The 21,220-nt window shown below is 39.3% G+C and overlaps 1 protein-coding gene across 2 annotated transcripts; it reads right to left on the bottom strand.

Moving 5' to 3' along the window:
* Nucleotides 1–1,404: 1,404 nt before the first annotated feature.
* On the bottom strand, nt 1,405–21,220 carry kif4 (kinesin family member 4). 2 transcript variants are annotated; one of them, XM_035178574.2, is made up of 32 exons: nt 21,022–21,220; nt 15,970–16,240; nt 14,176–14,321; nt 13,977–14,091; nt 13,536–13,726; nt 13,310–13,399; nt 13,010–13,176; nt 11,733–11,827; nt 11,439–11,558; nt 11,093–11,268; nt 10,838–10,899; nt 10,599–10,731; nt 10,348–10,406; nt 9,918–10,023; nt 9,429–9,536; nt 9,115–9,291; nt 8,718–8,821; nt 8,404–8,548; nt 8,181–8,291; nt 8,019–8,102; nt 7,678–7,791; nt 7,360–7,515; nt 7,148–7,245; nt 6,117–6,246; nt 5,850–6,020; nt 5,611–5,730; nt 5,432–5,509; nt 5,106–5,207; nt 4,489–4,656; nt 3,659–3,784; nt 2,878–2,994; nt 1,405–2,242 (listed from the first exon to the last, which is right to left on the bottom strand). In XM_035178574.2, the coding sequence occupies exons 3-32, from the start codon at nt 14,296–14,298 to the stop codon at nt 2,030–2,032; spliced, it is 3,759 nt and encodes a 1,252-aa protein (XP_035034465.2). In that variant the 5' UTR covers nt 14,299–14,321; nt 15,970–16,240; nt 21,022–21,220; the 3' UTR covers nt 1,405–2,029. The 2 variants fall into 2 exon arrangements, with proteins under 2 accessions (XP_035034465.2, XP_047199381.1); XM_047343425.1 differs by having other exon boundaries at nt 15,970–21,220.

The following is a 21,220-nucleotide window of genomic DNA, read 5'->3' on the forward strand; positions in this document are numbered from 1 at the left end:
TGTTTGTGGGCGTCAATAAAGAGAAGAAATGGCAGTGATTTGAATCGCCACCAGGTGAAGGGCTTCTGTTCCCAGCTGAAGTGACAACACCTAGTGAGACCTTCAATCATGAATGATTCAACAATAACTGCATCAACCCCCTGCAGGTACACGTGATCAACAGTACTGGTGCAATGAGTCAGTTGTAATCACAATTGATGAATAATCTATTGATCAATAATTGCTTATTCAGCTTTCCACAGGAGGCCGTTGAAAGAATGAGCAAACACAGTGCCAGTCGTCAAGTGAGCACTTCCTTTGTACTGTACACTGAGCAGTCTCCGACAACTGCTTCTTTTGCACTGTGTGACGTATGTTGTTATGAGACCTGTGTGTGGTGTGTTTTTAAGGATGTTTCACATGATGGAGGAACTGGGATATGTATAAACTGCAGTACAGACTGTCTCCCTGTTTTTCTCTTGTCTCTCCTCTAGCTCCACTCTGATTAACCGATCAGTCATCGATGAGGTGCAACTGGCCGGTGGATTGAGGTTCTTTAAAAACTCTTGTGTCAGGATCAGTAGAGGCTTCCAGTGTGGGGACTGCTGGTTCTGCTGGGCCTCAGCCTGGGATTTTAACATTGTGTGTATTGTGTCTTTTAATGTTAATAAATCCCATGGTTGGGCTGTTTTAAAGGCTTTCTGTTGTCGTTTCATGTCAGTGATCTGACATGTTGTTTGCCCCATAGGGCCACATAATTGTGGGGTGTAACACAGACATGTCAAAATCATGTCATTAAGTGTATCCTTTAACATCCCCCTCAAAAGCTTTGTTTAGCTCATTATTCTGCTATCAAATGTCCCAGTCAATCAAATAACACTTGACTTAAATTTAAAGGTTCAGTGTGTAGAATTTACTGACATCTAGTGGTGAAGTTACATGTTGCATGTTGCAGGTGAATACCCCTCACCTCACCCTCCCCTTCCAAACATGGAGAACCCGTGGTAGCCTTCAGTTGTCATAAAAACTCAAAAGGGGTTTAGTTTGTCCAGTCTGGGCTACTGTCAAAAACATTAAATAACCACTAAATGTTTTGTATTTTGCTACTTATAATGTAAAATACTTCATAAAAGGGACATAAAGGCTGCTCTTCAATAGTGTGTTGAGTTATACCTGTGACCCGTGCTTGTCATTCAACATGGAGGACATCTCCCACAGTGACTGAGGTTCAGGCTTTGATTAACACAAATAAGCACCAAACCAATGTATGTGATTTATACATACATTTACATTAGTGACATCAGTACCAGCTGCAGCCTTTGGACTTGGATAACTTGTTGACACCAGTTGAAGGAAACACGATAGAGAAGATATTTCTTTAAGCAGCAAATGAAACGGTTTTAAATACAAAAGACAAAAAGCGACTTCATCAATGGCTGTTTATTTTGCTTTTATGAACGTTTGGGGGATTTGAAAGAAACGTGTGCTACATTTGAAATACTCAGAGCTCAAACTGCTCAGTTAAACTCAGCAATATCAAAAGTAAAAACATTAATCATTAATGAAACTATTTTCCATCAGTTTACGATGCTACGATAATAAACATTGGTACACTTGGAGACAAAATGAAAAACAATGTTTTTTAAAAACAAGATTTAACTGTAAATCTTTATTCCGCTCCGATACTACACGAACAGTTAAAAACAAGTTGCTCTCCAGGATGTTGAGCTACATTGTGTGGAATGGTGCTCATTAAAAATGTGACTGTAGATTAAAGATCTATTGAATTAATGCATTAGAAAAGTAGATTCATTTCTACACTATGGGTGAAATATGATGTAATACATTCAACTAAAAGTTTCATACAGGCTTCTTTATCATCTCATTGTGTATTTCAATAAACTAATCAAAGCTATTCACAGTCCTCATGTTAACAAAGTGTTTTACAGTTAACAGCTACTTTCAAGTTACGACAACACATAAAAAAGACATTAAACCGAACACATACATACGGACACCTAACGTCGAAAGCCCCGCGGCACCGTCCCAATTAAGACTCCTCTCTGATTGGCGTGCATCCAGAGAAAAAACTGTTCTGAAAACTCGTCAGGAGTCTTTTCTTCTTCTTGAGGAAACTGACTGTTGTTCTGTCCTCCCCTGCATCCTCCTCCTCTTCCTCCTCCTCTTCCTCTGGCAAGATGGGTTTCCTGAGCAGCTTCAGGTCTGAAGCGGTATGCCCCATGCTAACAATCTCTTTTAGCACCTAGAATGGTACAGATTGGTACATTAGTGCTGGTTCTGCATTAGATCTTTGTGGACCAAATACTAAACGCAAAAACACACAATTGAAATCAGAACAAATTTGAAATGTAGATTTGCAGATAAAGGAGACCATATATTGTATATGAAGATGAATGACATGTCCACTTCCCCCCCACTATGCAGAAATCAAATTACATGATGTCATTTGAAGCCAGAGTATGCAAAGTGGCTATTGGGGGAATTGAGCCACGGTATCAATGTCCTGGCAATACACACACACTTTCATTTTCATTCATGGCATTTTGACACCTTTGTAGAGCAGCCTGCTGGAAATCTGATCCAAGTCTGTCACATTTGCGAGCCTCTCTCGTCTTTGAGGAGTTCTCACACAGCAATTGGCAGCAATCACACACTGAACAGAGTCTGCAACTTTCAACTTGTGCTGGCGACTGGCAAATCAGGCTTAAAATCATGTAATGTGAATTAGACTTAAGAGAATGCATCTCAGTCCGTTTAAATCTTCTTCTTTTTAACTCTCAAGCACATATTCTGCATTTAAAAAGGCAATCATTCTCAAGACCACCACATGAATGATTTGTCTTTGTGGTGCTGAGTGTTCAGAAGAAGCCAGTTTACCTTCTTTGTGGGAGTACAAGATGGCGGCTTGAAGAAGGTGGTGTTATCAGGGCTGGCAGTTGTCGGTTCTTGAAGAGATTCAGAGTCCCTGGAAGCATTTTCTGTCGGCCCAGCATCCTGGAATGAGACAAACGTTCAAAACCGAGAACAATGCTTATTGTTTCTCATGCATTTATTATAAAAGAAGCCAATGTTTTCAATAAAGCAAAGCGAGGATTTCTTTTCAGTTAAAAGTCAGATGTGACTGGACAAGTGGAAAGTGTCTGTGGCTGCAAATAAACTTTAACTAGAGCTCGTAACTAGAAGTCCTTTTAGATTAATACAAATTTCATGTAATTAACTTACATGTTTAACATTTCAATTCCATAATTGGTGAGGTCATGCAGTTGTCATAAATAAATTAGTCGTGAATAAATAAAAGCAAAAACGATAAAAATGATAACTTTTAACTTGATACGTTAATAATATTTGTGGCACTTATTACATTGATGATTGATATTAGTGAGTGTTCAAAACACATCCTGACAACACAACCTGCACATGTGAGAAAAGATTGTGTATCAGATTTTCTTTCACAACACTGAAAACATACATACAAAGTTTAAGTTGCATGTAACACACATTATATAATTTTTTTTTTGCCATTATTGATTTGTAAAATTTAATATTTCAAAATATTCCTCCCTAAAAACTGTAAGAGCAACTGTTGTGTTAGATTAGTTAGTTAAAAGCCAGTCAGTTGATGATGCTGAACATGGTCTGACAATTCAACATGATTTACCTCAGAAGGCCCCTGGTTGTCCATATTTCGGCATTTCTCATGATCACACTGGCAGTTTTCCCCACACGTCATCTTTCCTTTGCGACATCTGCACTGTTTGTTACTGCAGCGACCTTTACACGCACACTGCAAGAGGAGAAATCATCACAATCGTGGCCTTTGCATCAAAAGCCTGATGCTTATATGTGTATATCCCATTAACCTGTAAAATGTGATACATAAACCGTTTTCAGACATGAGTTCTGGCAGAAGGCCGTTGAATTGGGTTCGGACTCAGCAGGAGAATCTGTGCTATTGTTGTTCACAACAACACAGAATCTTCCGGAGCATTCAGGTGCAAGCAGAGGCAGAAGGTAACGCATCAATACCGCAGTGGTGATCACTTGTTTTTGTTTACAGCACATCAACACCACCCTTTATAACCAAAGCTCTCTGGACATCTTTGTGTCTTCTACATGTATGGCTCCACTTTTTCATCTGGAGATATTTGTGTTTTTGTTTTAGTCTGTCGCATGTTAGAGGCGTCATCAACACACCCACTTGCTCTTGGTGACATGAGCTGATTCAGACAGTCTGCTGAATTTTAACTGGGAGGCTGGCAGGAGAAACTCTGGACAAAGTTCAGACACCCTCCCTCAGACAATTGCGTTTTCATATACAGCCCCGCGGGGAAAATGTCAGAAGATTATCCAGAGTTCAGTGCATGTCTGAAAGCAGCTTTACAGATTTTGTAGACAGGTCAATTAATAGTCGTTCTTTAAAGAGAAATTTAACACGAACAACATTTGTGACCTTCCACTGAGCAAAGAAGTCCCCCATCCCAGTCTTACCCCAGTAGCCTTCGGTTTTTTTGAGGCCCTGCGTCCCTTCTCGGGTTTCTCAGGGCGCCACTCCTCCTCCTCCTCCTCCTTCTCGCTCTCATTCTCAGACATCAGCTCTTCAACGCTGATGGCCATGTTCAGCGGTGCTTTTGCTGTGGTGAAGCGCTTCACTTTAGGCTTTTGTTCATAGAGAGAGAGAGAGAGAAAAAAACAAAAAGAAAACTTGGATTCAGCTACATAGCTTAATTATTAAAATAAAACAGATAACATTCACAGAATCATTCACTCTTGGTGCATTGTTGTCTTACTTTACAACTTTCTGACTAAATCATTCTTAATATTGTTTTAGACAGACTTTGTTTTAATGCATTTTATTTTATTCATAACAAGATCACCAAGATACCTATTTATCACTGTACAGGCTCAGTGCTGTTGCTATATATGGATTTCTGATAGTAATTTCTACTCTTCCTCTCTTTTCACTTGGAAAACACTTGCTTAAGCTTGAAAAGTGCCAAATAAAATATATGTATATTTAATATAATGTAAATTTTTTCGTATTTAAATAACCCAACTTGAACATCAAACACACAATAGATAAAAGGTACAATATTTGCAATACCAACCTTTGGAGGAACGTACTCAAACGAGTCATCTGGGCTCTTTTCGTTGTTTATCGTAGGCACAAGGATCTTTTTCCCACTTGCCAGGTGAAGCAATGAGAGTTTCTATTGAGGAGAAACACAATATATGGTTGTGTTCAATCACAGCACAGGCGAAGATAAATAAACAGCAACATCAAAATGCAACTATTTACCAGACGACACATTTTTCAATAGTACGTTTTTCTAAAGCTGTGTTATAAATTAAAGCACAGAATTTATTATTCATAATTTCACTTCACATTAAATGATAAGAAAATGTTTTTTTATTGAGTGAATTCTACAGTCACCTGTCTGTATTGCTCGTTCTGCTCCAGCAGTTTCTGGTTCTGCTCGCTTAATTCCTGCAGCTTTTCAAGCTCTTCTTCCTAAAATGATATTACAAATAAGCACGTGATTGACTTCGGCATGATTTTCTTAGAAAAACGGTGAGAGTGGATTAAACACTCTGGAACCAGCGGAGACAAACCTGAACTTTGAGGCGCTCGAGAAGCTCCTTCTCCTTTGAACTCTCCTCATCTGTCGGCTTTGTTGTGTCCAACTCACTACATATGGGTTTGCTCTGTAGCTGGTTAAGAAGGTAAAGCACCTGCAGACAGAAATGAAAAAAGTTAATATATATCACACAGTGCACACACAACTTATTATTTTATGGCTAACCTTTCTCTAAAAAGGATTATGATGGTTCAGACTGGTTCAAATGGACACCTTCTCTTGATGTTCCTGCTCCAGTTCAACCAACTGCTGCTGATGCTCCATGTCCATGGTTGACATCACATTTCTCTCATCAGCGAGCATCTTCCTTATATCTTGTGAGTTTCCTTTTTCCTGTTTGACTTCACTCTCCAGCTTGGAACTGGCTGTTTTAGCAGACACCAGCTAGATGAACCACAAAGCAGCAAATTAATGCGCGATGAATTAATTAAAAAAAGAAGAAGTTGTGAATCATGGGACTTTCTAAGAGAAGACAATCACCTCAGACATCAAGACTTTAAGGGCACACTTGGCTTCCACGATGCTTGTGATGGCGTCGATCCGCTGTTTCAAACGCCCCTCGCTGTCTGCGAGAAGAAGTTTCTGCTGGAGGTCAGCGATCTGGGCGTTCCTGTTCAAATACAAATTAGTCTGAACACTTAATTATCCCTTTGCTGAACAAGGATATACAGAAATAGAGGTTTTTGTAAAATCTATATCATGGTTTCACAGTCACAAAATTATTAGTATTAGGCCATCTTGATATAGAAAAGAATTCTAAGATCGCGAGAATAGTGTTACCAGCATTACCAACATAAAGATGTAATGGAGAACAATGTCATAATTTTAAGAGAATAAAGCTAAAGAAATAAAATTCCTTCTGGATCCCAAATCTTGAACGTAGATGTAACCAACAATAACCCTGCAGTTGAATGCTACCAAACATTTCCAAATCCGCGTGATCGTCAGAATTGACAGTTTCTTACACAATCATTTCAAAGTCCTGATACTTGTGATAATGTGGTGCTCTTTTTAAGAATATTTTCAGTATTCGTATTGTTGCTTACTGTATAATGAGTGACATCTCAGTGACCTGCTGGAGGACAGGAAGCTCAAAAGGCTGATCTGCTCAAATTCTTCTGACATGTAGCCTAAAATTAGGATTTTATTCTTGTAAAAATTTTGACTGCTCTTCTCGTAATATTACAACTGAATTCTTATTATTTCCTCCATTTATTTGGCAATCCAATGCATTGACATGAAATGAAAGCACATACAGTATCTTGAAAGAAAATGTGCAATATCCGCTTTAGCCAGATGGTGGCGACTACCAGCAGACATTAGCGAGCTCAGGATGGAACATTGTTCAGTTTTTTAAACTATTTTGCAAATGAGAAACATATTAGCTGATAAATATGTATTGGAAAGTATTTCAGCCTGAGGTAAGAAAGTTTGATAAATGCAGATTAAATATAAAGCTCAAATCAAATGAACAGTTTAGGACCAAGTCTGAGATGGTTTCTGTGACTCACCTGAGAGCCATTTCTGTCTGCAGGTTCTCCACCTGTTTGGTCAGAGGCGTTTCCAGCGCCCCGTGGCTCTCCAGCTCAGAGATGATCAGGGTCCGGCGCTGCATGAATGGACAAAATTAAACTGTGATTTTATGTAACATTTCTGCTCTGTTGGTGCAATGACTTCTCAGTTATTCTCACTTTTGTGGATTTTTATCTCAAGTTCAGCTCACCCTTATTTTGGTAGCAGGTCTCTCCCCGGCATCGAGCTGCTGTTTTAGATGGTTGATCTCCTGAGCCAACACTTTTCTGTCGTCCAGCAGGTCAGTGAGGTGGCGCCGGGCCTCTTCTGTACTGACCATCACCTCCACTTCATTGAGAAGCCAAGTCTGATCACATAAACGCAGGGTTAACAATACAAAGATGGTCAATATAGAAATATTTCATTGTACAACCTACTCATGTATTATTATAAATATAATTCCATTTGCATTTAATGACCTCTAATTGACAAAATAAAAGTCAATGCCACTAGAAGCAGGTTTTACTACCTTAACTCTTGCAGCAGCTCCCTCTATTCCTCTGTTCTGAGCATCTTTCCGTTTGTCTACCACCTCACTTCTCTTCTGTAGAGCATCTTTCAGCCGTTTGTTTGCAGCTGCAGCCTGAAAGGGAAACAATAAACTTGCAAAATTCAACTTTGGATCATTTCAGGTTATATTTAATTTAAGCGGTTTAACATGAACATGATATTCAAACTTAATTATCTTAGAGCATGAGTCAATCAGACGTTTGTTGGTACAAAATATAATGTTTATGGTATGCATTTTCTATTTTACAGATACTGAAAATATTAAAGCAAGCATATTTACTTTGAGATCAAACGTCTCACCTCTTCAGTTTTACGACGCAGAATATTGGCCTGTTTCTGGAAATCCCGCTCGAGTTTCAGCATCTCGTACTGGCGCTTACGATCCTGTAAAAAAAATGAAGACAAAGAATTTTATCACTGAGTGAATTAAAGTGTCTCAAGAAGAAGTTGATCCTTACACACCTTCTCCTTCAGCTGCAGCACCTCTCTGTCCTTCTTGCTCTTCCATTGTCTGAATTTGTCAGAGTCCTCCCTCATCTGTCTCATCAGCTGCGTACGCTGCGTCTTCATGGACTGTGAGAAAGTGTTATTGTGCTTAGATTGGGCATCTTAGATGTGAAACAAGTAGTATTAAAATGGTCACCATCACAGACATTAAATAAATGGAAAGAAGATCAGTAGTTACCTGTATCTCGTGCATGAGTTTGCCAACTTTCTGAACTGAGGATTCTTTGATTTTTATCATTTTAGACTGATCAAGAAGCTTCTTCTTCATGTCTGTGAGCTGACCCTCGAGCTCCTGCAGCCTCTTCCTCCGCTGCTCACTAAGCCTACAAGATGGAGGTGATGTTTGTCAGACAAAGATAGAAGTAAAAGAGTGAGGGCTTATTAGTTCACTTTTGAAATTTTACGTAAAAACTAATAAAACTCATAAATAGGCTTCAATATTACATGGAGATGCAACAAAACCACAGCAAAAGAAAAACTCAGTATTCCTACTTGGCCTGGTTAGTGTCTTTCTTTGCAGACTGAAGAGCCAACACAAGATCCTCTTTCTCCTTCTGCAGAGATTCCACTGACGACTGTAGAGACATCACGTTTTTCTGTGGGAGACATTGTTCTGAAGATTAAAACCTGTTCAATTTTCAAAACTTAATTTATATGGCTCATAACGAATATTAATCACACAAAAACACTATGATTTATACATAACCCATTTCAATGCTCACACGACCCACCTCATGTTAAGTGGATTCCCACACAATCAATGTCAGTAAATTCAAAAAATCATAACAAATAAATAGGATTTAGAATTTAAATATACAGAATATGGGCACAATATTACAAAGCAGTTTTTAAGCCATTCATGTCAGAAATGTATCAAACATTCTCTTACCTGGTGCTCTGACTGCATCGGCTCAAGCTGGCTGTCATTCTGGCACATTTTCTTCACAAAAGCTTCCTTCAAACTCAACACTTTGTTCAGCTCGATCAGTTCCTTGGAGAGCTGGGCCTGCCGCAATGCATGATGGGTTGCAAAGGCCTCCGGGGAGTCCTTACCACCGGCGGCATCCTGTTTAATGTGTTGGAAGTGGGGAACATCTTACATTACATATCGTTCAGGAGTAAAAAGATAAGAAAGGAGACACTTTTTTATTCTTTGACAAATGTTATTTCATGTGAATAATAAGAGCATAAATGTAAACGTACTGATTGGTTGTCTTCTGCAGCATTATTACTTCCATTCGCAGACATCTCAGGTACGTCCTCTCCTGCAGCCATAGCTTCGATGGAGGCAGTGATGCCTGCGCTCTCATTCTTTTAAAATCCAACAAACAGTAAAACTGTTTAAAAAATAATGGTTTTGAGATACAAATTATCCAGAGCTGGATTTATAGTCGAGATTGTAGGTATCTGGACAGAAACATATTTTTGGTCTTCAAGCTCCGAGTTTCACTACATTCAATTTGAAAAGAAATAATTGGTACAAAGTGCCAGCTTTCATTTGAACAGTGTCCAAACTGCACACGCTTCAAAAGCTGTGCTCAATAAATAATGGTCAAAAAGCTCAATTCACTTATTAATTATAGATTACTCAAGTGAGTCTATAAAAAGTAAAATATGATGTCCACTGCAAATTTCAGTAAATCTCGACCCTGCTGTCTTTTGGTGAATAATTGTATAAGTTGACTTTAGTACCTTGAGCTCTAAGATGACTTCTTGCAGATTCCTCATCACCTCAACATTTTCCTTCAATTCCTGGTCATCCAGCGTCTCCAACAATTTCTCAAGATCCACTGTACATCTGAAACAAAGGTAAATAAAGAGTAAGGCTCAATATAATCAACTCCTTGGTCAATACACTTTTTACATCAATCATTTAATACCTTTTCTCAACAGAAGATATAGTCTTTCAGGTACAAAAAAAACCCAGTTGTACTGTTAAAGCTCTTGAGATCGTTAAGTATGCAACAACAAATAGCTGAAATTATAAAAAGGAAAAAAATCTGACGATCCAAAGCTAAACTAAACCTTAAAGTATGGCTTGGCACAGAAACGTTTTCTATGTCTTCATTATTCTGTCTGACCCTTTAAAATCACTCCTGGCTTCATGCCTTTGTGAACTTACGCTGCATGGTGCCGCAGTTGTTCCAGTTTGCTTTGCAGTACCTCATTTGCGTGTTCCGTCTATAGAATAGAGGAAATGCAATATGTTAAACACGATGGAGAACAATACTGAACAGTAAACTGTCAGATAAAAGGAAACACCAAAAGATAAACTAAGTGAGTGAATAAAACTTTTTTATATCAACAGCCATTTTATTTTTCTGTTTTCAGTTATGGTTTTGAAAGAGGGAAGGTCAACTTTAAGGTCATCACCATAATGATCTTTTCAAACATGAAGGCGGTCTGTCCAGCTGCCTCACTCAGTTCTCTGCTCAGCTTCATGTTCTCGCCCTGCAGAGCGCGGTTCCTTTCCACCAGCTTGGTAACATTCTCCGATGAATCTGACCTGTAACAGACGGACTGTGTGACTGTTGCAGCCTTTTGCTGTGGGTAATACTGTAACCCTGGTGTATTTATCTCACATTATGTAACTGGGGAATTTTTTGTCTTACCCAGAGAGCACCGGAGCTACCCCTCCACGGGCATGCAGGAGCATCACCTGCAGCTCCTGAACCTAAAGAGTAAATCAAGACACTTAAACCATCAACTTTAAAGAGAGGAAGGTAGATTGCGTGTCACGGACTCTCAGCTTTATCAATCTTTGATTTCTTTTTTAAACAATAGTTAATATAAACAAAGATTTCCAGCTTGTAAATAAGTAACTGAGCTGAATTTACTCGACAAAGATTTTTTTTCAGTCTCTGTACCTGTTGTTTCAAACGGCCCATTTCTGCAGATCTGGGGTCAACATTGACAATTGGTTTGTTTTTAATTTTGCGAGCTCTGTCCGCGTATCGCAGGGTGTTGATGGTCTCCTCCATGTTTGAGTCTGCGGGACTGATGCATGCAATCATCAAAGTGTGGCTATTGCCTCCTAGAGAGTCTGATGAAGCAAATACAGAAAAAAAACAAAAGTTGTCAGTTTTGCGTTCAACAACACGCACGCAACAGAACAGATACATGGATGAAAAATTAAGACTTTCAAACAGACAGTTAGACACTAAAAGTGAGAATGGAATCTGACTAACATAATGACCAATGACTAAAGCCTACTTTGTAGCAGGCGGGTGAGTTTGGAGTCTCTGTAAGGAACAAAGGAGTTTTTCTTGCTTTCATCTCCCAACGCACTGATGACATTACCCAAAGACAAAAGGCCGCGATTGATGCTGATGCCTACAGAAGAAAATAAATGGCATCAAAACAGAAATAGTGTTATTAAGGATACAATCACAATACAAAGAGTATAAAGTTCATAAGGAGTATATAAAAAATTTGGGGGAAACATAAATTGAGAGTTGACAACTTATAAATAACTGAATCTTAAGTAAATTTGATATATTAATTTACCTTCTTTTAAACGATCGCCCTCTGCTTTGGTTTTCTTTTGTCGCTCTGAACCAGCTAAATCCACAAGGTGCAACTTTGAAACCATTGAGTCGACTCTGCAACAAAAGTTAAAATTGTTCAAAAGCATGTATTGCATATAGACCTGCACACAATAGTCAAATTTCAGGGGCAGTAGCATATGGTATCTCTACAAAAAAAAAACACTAACAACAACTAACAAACCAGCCTGTGTGGAGATTGTCAAACATTTAAAATGACCGAGTCTGAAGAAAATGATTTGCTAGTCTAATGAAACTCTGTCTTGAGAACACCAGGCACTGATCACCACTGAGCCCATTGGATGTCAACTGATGACAAATTAGCCTCTGGGGGCAACAGCCAATATTTTGGGGCTTGCGGTCTCGACAGCAGATATATGGGCCAAAACTGCATTCACTGCACATTGTTTACAGTTTGACTTGTTTCTTTTACCACACAAGTCAAACTTTTGTCCACATAAAAACACAAAAAGTGATACTTTGATGTTTCAGATTCAGACAACATTTTAGGTTTAATAAGTTAAAAAGCCAATAGCAAACACATTTCAGTCAATGTGTTCCACCTCTATTGCTCTCAACACAGACCATTTACCTGAGGGCAACAAAAGTCAGCTCGATTTGTGATTGGTCAAACTAGAAACAGAAACCAGACGCTTCCAGGCCCAAAATCTTGTCCCTCACAGATCCGGCATATTCACATGTAGAATCTGGTTAAAGAGATTAGGCTAAAACCAACCAAACGGTGCAGCATGGTGGTGGCAGCAGCCTCATGCAATAGGGGGTACTGCACAGCAACACAGGCAAGGAGACTGGTCACGAATAATGCAGCCAAATACAGCTATTGCTCCCTGAAGAAACCTACTCCAGAATGCAGGCTGGGGCAAGAAGAGCCAAGTAGACACTGGAGTGGCTTCAGGACAAGTCTCTGACTGCCTTTAAGTAGCCTGGCCAAACTCCAGACTTAAAACCCATTGAGCCCTGAAGATGGCAGCTCACAGACACTTCATACTAATCTGATGGGACCATGAGAGGATTTGCCAGGAAGAAAAAGCTAAACAGCACAGCTCCAGGTGTGCAAAGCTTGGAAAGACTTGAAGTCATAATTGCAGTTCCTTCAAAGTACTGAGTTAAAGGTCTGAACAATATGAGAGAGTTAAGTTTGTGGTGTTAAAGGTATGTTAAACCAACAAGTAAGTATCACAATGATAAAATGATTAATGGAGAAAACACCACACTGACTTGTCTGTCCCTCTGCGCTGCTCCAGTGTGATGGTGAAGATGGCATGTGAGCGTGAAGAAGCAGCATTCATAGCTGTTGAGCCGACAGTGCGAGCAGAGTTTCCCACCTCTAGACAGCCCACCATCTCCTGGGCAGTGAACACCTTCCTCTCAGTTAAGCCCACAATCTGTAAAAGACAGTCAATGAAAACACAGGCTGACACCAACATATAGAATTAGACATGGATGTAGTTTATTCAGGTTTATCTGTCCATTTATTATAAGCTCCCAATACAAGAGACAATGTGTGATGTCACTCACCTTAATGCCATCTTTGGGATCTTCCCGAATGCTGATGGAAGGTTTATCTTTAGATGAAGATAGCAAGTCCAATATATCTTCATTATAGATCTACAATCAAAAGGAAATGCTTCACCAAATAAAATTATATAACTATTGTGCAGTAAAGTAACATTTGCTGCATGACGAAGACAACAATAAATGTCATTTAAAAAAATGTATAACACAAAACAATATGTCCACCAACCTCCAGGTAAGATACTGCCAGAGAGAAATCACTGTCTTTCCGTTTCTCACTTTCCTGAAATATTCTCTGGATAACTCTTGGGATAACTCCAACTGAAGAATCATTCTCCTGAGCTGATGTGTATGTTCCTCCCATGGAGAAGGTCTTTCCTGATCCCGTTTGTCCGTAAGCAAGAACCGTGGCATGGTAGCCTACAAAAAGGACAATTTAGTGAGGATACAAAATGACGAAGACAACAAAAACAATAATTTGACTTGACTTAGTTCATTTGATGATACTCTACATTTTACTTTTTTGCAGCCAATAATGATATTACATCTCTTTAAGCAAAACTATAGATCCAAATCTGTTCTTATTTTGCAGACCCTGCATGGTCATATCCCAGTACTAGGGTAAAACTGGACAGACAGAGACAATCGCTGTTTCACAAGGCATAGCTACCTTTGAAAAGCCCAGACAATAAGGGGGACACAGCCGTACTGTAGACTTCTTCTTGCTCAGCATTGGGATCGAACACATAATCATAGGTGAACGCCTTCTCTGTGCCGACAATTATCTGAAAACAAACATAAATTTAGCAATTTTTACGCATTAAAGTTTAACACATAAGAAGTATTTTCCCAAATGATTGAGCTCACACCTGGGGCTCGTCAGGCACATAAGTGAGACAGCACTGACATCCTTCATTGATTTCTTTCGGTACCAACGGACGGCATCGCAAAGCAACCCGCACTGGGATCACCTTCCCCTCCTCATTTGTCATGATGAGAGATTCCAGTAAATATCCTGTTAGGGAAGAAAAGAAGAAAAAGGGAAGAGGAGGATGTTATAATGAAGAAGAGAAGTGAGTAACACCAGTCCAATAATGTGGCCAGATGTGTCATCAGAAGTCCTTAAATATTTTCACTGGAAAAGGGACTTATGAAAAAAACATTACATATCGTTCAGGAGTAAAAAAAAACATTAATATAGAAGCCAAGATATTTTCTATGTAAAGATATAGTAGGGTAATGGTATCCAGAGCAGAGAATAGAATCGCAATCCAGCATGTTGTGATCGGAGCTTTTCTGTTCTTTGTTTTAGTCGCTACTCCAGGCACACATTAATGTCATGTATATCGGCCCTCCCCCTGTTTATAAAGCAAGATGAGAGTCCAGTACAGCATTCAGGTGATGCAAACATGACACTCAGGTGAGTTTGTCAGTTAAACATAACCTTTAAACAAGAGACACTGAAAAATAAAGTGCTGACACTGACCCAAGTGGGAGATAAACCCAGTGATTCCTGTTATTCAAAATAAGAATTTTCTCATGAGGAGACTATAGCTATATGCCTAGCGTCAATGTTTTGTTATAATTTGAGAACAAAAGGGAAAACATTGAAATTGAAGAAAGCAAGTCAACAGTGACGATAAGACAACATCAAAGTTCTGTTATTTATAAACAGTAGCTGTCGTAGTGGCTGGCATTATAATGGAATTTTTGCTCCAGATAGATAGATGTGATTTGAAGAAAAAACTTCTTAAAGATCTCTCTGTGTAATAATGATAATAACATCTGCAGTTGTCTTTCAGTTGACTGTCCTTTGTTGTTATGTTACCCTTTACTTCAAAATGACTATAAATAAAGGAAAGTCCCATTGTTTTATCATTATTCCTAAAACGTTGAATAACATACCTATACAAATTCTAGTTATTATTATTATTATTTATACCGATGTAAACATGATTAATACATTTGAAATGGAAATGTCAGATACACTTTATTACCATACACTAAAATACATAATCTTCTGTTATGACCGTGTTTGATCAAACTGAACTGTGTGGCACAGGGATATTCACCATCTTGTCCTATATTGTAAAGTATAAAGTTACACATGTGGGCAGCAGTCCCCACATGTAGTACAGTCAAGGTAAATGGTATCAGTGTCTGGAACATGGGACTGGTTTTATGGCGGTGAATCTAACAATTGTCTCGGGAGAATCGATATGGGTGTTGTCACAACTGTCCCCAGAGTCGGTCCACGATTCACCGTGTGTGGAGCAGCTGATTTGCCTGAGGATAACACCACAGCTTCCAGTTCCATTAACCGAGCGGACACATCAGAACCGAGCTGTGTGTTAAGATATCACCCTGCGACGAACCGTTTTACGATAACTCATCTATCCCTGTGATGTCACTCGGTCAATCGGTTGGTATTATAGGACACACGAGCCAGTAGGCTAACCGCAGCTCCCGTTCATTCCAATGGAGACGCACTGAAACTCAAGCTAGCAACTTTGTCGTTAGCGGTGGTTAAAAGTGCATTCGAACGAATTGACAGCAGCACTGGTGGAGAAACAAACCCCCGTGAACCGAGCGCCCTGATAACATCATGTCATCAACTAGCTAGCTGCCGTTATTAGCAATACGTTGATTTTTTTTAAAGTTACCTTTCCACGTCTCCTCCAACAGCACGAAACGTGTGTCACCGAACTTGCACCCGGAGGCTGTGGTCGACAGAAGAGGACATGGATATCCGCGCGCCTCTGTGAAACGTTTCCTCTGAGTGTTGACTTGTTGTAAACGTTGTTCTTGGCCTGTGTTGTTGAGGCCGACGTCGTCTGTGAGATGAGTGTTGTTACTGCCCGCCACTTTCAAACACCCGGCTCCTCCCCGCGCAGCCTTCTTCTACGCGTGCTTTATGGCACCTGCGCCGCTTTACTGACCCCCACAGGAAGAATAGAAAAGTACAGCATTGACAAAGGATGCATTATGAGCTTTATGTTTGTGCACATACAGGGAATTTGAGTCTGTTGAGCATTGCTCTAGTAAAAGATCATACAGCGTATATTGAGTTAAGGATATTACAAACAACTTAACAATAAATAACACATACAAAGAATGATAGATTAAGAATTGTGCAAAAAATAAGCAACAGACAATATGTACAAATAGTGATGAATGGGAAATGAATACACCAAGACTCTCGTGTGTGCAAGTCAGCTGCTCTGTCAATGATTATAAGATGGTATTAATGCAATCACTCTCTATCTTTCTCTGTTTATCTTAAAGTCTGAGAGAATTATTCTGCTTGTCATTCTTGTGCTAGAGACCATGCAGTTCCTAAATGTAGTCAACAAAGTAAGATATCTGGGTCACATCACTAGGAACGATTTATGTGGTGATGATAGTGAGTGCTGTAAACTGTATGCACAAGCCAGCATGTTGGCACCTGAATTCTCTGTGTACAGATGATGTTTAAAGAGCACTTTTTAGAGCCTGCTGTACTCCACTTTTCACAGCCCATCTGTGGTGCAGCTGTAGTCCTGCAAAACTGAAAAGGTCTTCATGCAGGTGGGATATAACGGTGCATTCAGAAATTAGCTACAGCTTCCGAGATGGATAAGTGCAAGTCACATGAATGTGGCCATCAATCTTTTATACTCTGCTGAGGAATTTTATGCATAGGTTAATTTGATTAAAACATGTGATCACAGGGACCTTTAGTGAGACAAAGGTAGTCATCTTGTTGATTGGAAACAAAAGGTCTATGTTTTTAATCCCTGTGGACATGTAAAGAGTGATGATTGTAATTACATTTTTTTGTTCTGTATTTTCTCATTTATTTATTAAAATGTTTATACTGACCTGATTGAGATAAAGCTAAACAAACAAACAATAGTCCTGTGTCTAGTGTCTTAGACTTCTGCAATGAAAGGAAGCTCTATTCAATACAGTATGCCTTACTGCTGCTAATTCAGCTTTTCGTTCCTTTTTTTCCATCTGTCTTCTCTGAGCTTGTGCCTTCTACACAGTGAAAAAAAATCGTTCACTTCATTTCATATTGCTCAAGTGATGCATTCAAGATTCTGGATACATTTGCAATGAAACAAATTTCAGTTTTTGTTCAATCTAACTGTATCACCGCATCAAGCAGTCTGTAATTGATTCCGTGTTCAAATCCTTGACCTAATGTGCTGAGATAGAGCAGGTTTTCCACTAACCATTTCTCCTGCTGAAGTGTCCTTGGGCAAGACACAGTGCCGCAAAATTGCCCCTGACGACTGTGCTGACAGTGTGTGAGGGCTGAGTAATGGAGTGGGTGCTGCACATAGATTCACTGTGAATGGATAAATAGCTAAATTTACTGTAAAGCACGTTGAATGGTCATTAAAACTAGAGAAGTGCTATATAAAACACAGAACATTTACTGTTTCATGCATAAATGACTCGTGAATGAACAGATATTACAGGCATAATATATCTCACTAAATTCCCAATGGTGATTTAAAAGCTGCGCTCTCTAACCTAAGATTGTCACACTTTAATAATAATGACAGAGCGAGGCGTGAAGGTGAATCACTGTTAAAACTTAAAACTTGACATTTCATCCCCTCATTTACTGACAATGACGACCACATGAGAAAGTACATCGATTCCTAGGTCACCAAAACCTACAAAACAACCACAGGACCGGTGTGAGGCAGAGAGAAGAGTCACTGTCAGAACAGTATGTGACTCAATATTTCTGAAAGATAGACGTGCCACTTAAGAAATAAAAAGCTCAGGGGGGATTTTTGTTTCACTCCATATAAGTGCATATAGAGGGAGAGGAGAAGCTGAGTGGGTGACATGTCATCCTTCTTTATGAGATGAGTTTTCAGCCTGCGATAAAATAGGGAGTGACTCTGATGGAGGAGACAAAATGTCATTACAATGGGAGTCAGAGGGGGAAACAGCTGAGTCCAGACAGAGAGGGAAGAGAATGAGGCAGTATTGTCAGAGGGTGCACAAAATTACATTTGCATTCATGAGATGCATTAACATTTCCATTAATTCCTTCATTTGCACAATTGAGCACACATATTTTCCTGTAACCAAATCTTGTTTTGCAAATCCATCTGGGGATTTTATTAGCACCAACAGCTTGGTTATAAATATGGTCCTGTGCGAGCCGCGACCTTTAACTGCCCTATGACCCCTGGGAACTGCAACAACATTGATGGAGTTTATCCACTGTGACACAGATGTGTGACTCAGCCTCCACACCTGTGGAAGGTGCTGCTGACCTCCTACAATCTTTTTCAGAGTACACGTCCAGAGGTATTTAATGTGTTAACCAGCCTATCATATTGATTATTTATCATCTTACTGGGCAGTTGAACCCATAAAGATAATAACCATGAATAAAAAAAAGGAGAGATACGATTTCCTTTATCTTAAACAGGGCGAGAGATTTTGTGTAACAACAGGAGATTGGCCAACTGTAAGTGCTTGTTTTAATATGTAGAAATCTCAGTTGGAGAGAAGTTATCACTGAGTCACTGAGCAAAGCAAATCCAAACATACAATGTTATTCTGTGTTTTCTGACTTTTGGAAGACCCTGCAAGGTTTTAAGTAAACTTTCCGTGGACTTGAGTTATAATTAAGACGGCCTACTCGCTGTCAACTGTCGACTTTTGCACATGATATCTCCGGAGTGAGCGGGTCCTGCGGCTGTGGGGAAATTCCACTACAAGGCTTAATAACAACATGCTAGATTGTTCCTGCTCCCAGGAATAGAAACAGAGGGGGAACGAATGGAACAAACCAGTCCATTCTCTCCATATACATATTCACCGGGTGATGATTGTGCATGTCAGAATTCCTCTTGAATAGGAAGATTAAAACTCTGCAGCTCAGCCTTTTCACTTCACTTAAAGCCACGCTGACCTTGAACGGCAGTTTATGCTGTAGCTGGAACAGGCAGTAACTCACCCTGCCAGCGTCCCTGCTGTAGTTTTAAAAGATAATCTGGATGGATTGCATTGCAGTGACATCACCTACGCCCAAAATCCAGTGGTCACATGAATGGTGTTTTGAAGAGAAAACACTCTGCTCAGCTGCTCTGAGCCACATGTACATCACAGTTAATTTGGCTCTAGTGAGCTAAAACATTCTGTGCTTCACATTAACCCCTGAATATGTACTATTAGATCAAAATAAAGTTAATCTATGTAGAAAAACATTTTAATTAAGTAGAAAGTCTTTAAGATTCAAAATTCAATAACTATATTGTCACTGTGCAAGCTAGCGCAATGACATTTTGAAAGTGTCATCCTCATATCAAATCGTACCTGTTATAAAGATTTACAAGGGGAATATACAGATATAAAAAAGCCATAAAATAAAATGTAAATATATGCACAATAATGTAGATAAAGTTCTTCAATATAATTAGAGTGAATTTCAGTATTTTTGCACATCACACACATCAGAACTTATATACACGCCTTTTATATTTAGCTTAATATGTACTTTAGTTTGCCAAAGATGACCTTTCACCAGACAAACATCTGAAGTCAACAATACAATCAGTACTCCATTCTAAAATAACTTAATGTAAAATTTAAATCTGAACTTGACAGGAAAAGCAAGTGAAGGCAAAGCAAGAGGACACTGAGGGCACATTTGCAAGTCTAATGTAAGTACAGGCCCCTTTTTTGGCATCGCTATATTGCAGACATTGTCATCTGTTTCATTGGCTCTGGTTCTGTTATGAGGATCAACACGACACATAAAGCAAACAGCACAGATACTAATATGACAGTCTACTCTCAGCTTTCACATAGTTTTCTCTGAGGTCAGTGAGCGGCAGGGAATATTTTCCTCTGAGATTGTTTAATCTGAGAGGTTGGAAGTCTGATTCTTTGGACATCGTAAACTCTATTGGCCAAAACCTTTTTTTGTCAAAGTGTGAAGCTTTGTATAGGTTTTAAAATTCAAGAGGGTTAGATGAGGATCAGATCATGACAGGTTCAAACCTTCACAGTGTAAAAACATAAAAAGGTATGATTAATAAGAAATTGTTCACTCAGATAGGCAATGTTGTGCTGAAAAGAAAAACAGTACCAGGGATTGGCATGGTTTTAACATTTTCAATGTGGTATGTAAAGGTAAAATCAAATGTATTAAAAATGACCAAAACCGTCAACTACTAAGGGATCAAGCTTGGAGAAGGATATCACTGGTTTTAGTCTCACCAGTTTCTTCACTTCTGCTTTGCTTCAAATTAAGTTCAACTTAAGTGCAGACCATGCAGACTGAGTGTGTAGATTTCCTATTGCCTAAGTATTTTTGAAAAGAATGAGAGGGGAACAACAATTTAAATGGATTTCAATTTCAGTCTCGAGCATCCAGGGTTCAAAATCTCCTACATCCCCCCACCCAGGTGATAGAGGGAAACTCTATCAGACAGTGTTTTTTTACAGAATCAGTAGTCTGCAGGGTCATCTTCAACTCATCATGTCTGACATTTAGACAATGTTCACCTCTCTATACTGATGAATGTACATGTTAATAGATGTTTATCATGAGGCAGGGGTGATGACAAGGTGTGGAGTGCATAACAATTCAGAGAGCCAGAATTGGTCATGGGACATTTGTGACATATGTCAGGATGCCCTGACCGCACAACACTCACATAACAAATTACTAACATGAACTATTAAAGATGTAGTACCTTAGAGTGAGTCACTTTTACAGAGATGCTTGCTTCCAGGATGCATCACCTCACAGCGTCCCTAATTATGCGAATACACATCTAAAGAAAAAGGCCCAGATGGACGCCATTCTGGTCCTAAAGCCTTTCATAACTTCGGGGTATACCCATACTTTCTCATGCACGCATACGCGCGTATGAGCGTCAGGGGCGCGCGTGC

This window comes from Hippoglossus stenolepis, chromosome 15, assembly GCF_022539355.2.
Source record: "Hippoglossus stenolepis isolate QCI-W04-F060 chromosome 15, HSTE1.2, whole genome shotgun sequence".
NCBI classification, from domain to species: domain Eukaryota; kingdom Metazoa; phylum Chordata; class Actinopteri; order Pleuronectiformes; family Pleuronectidae; genus Hippoglossus; species Hippoglossus stenolepis.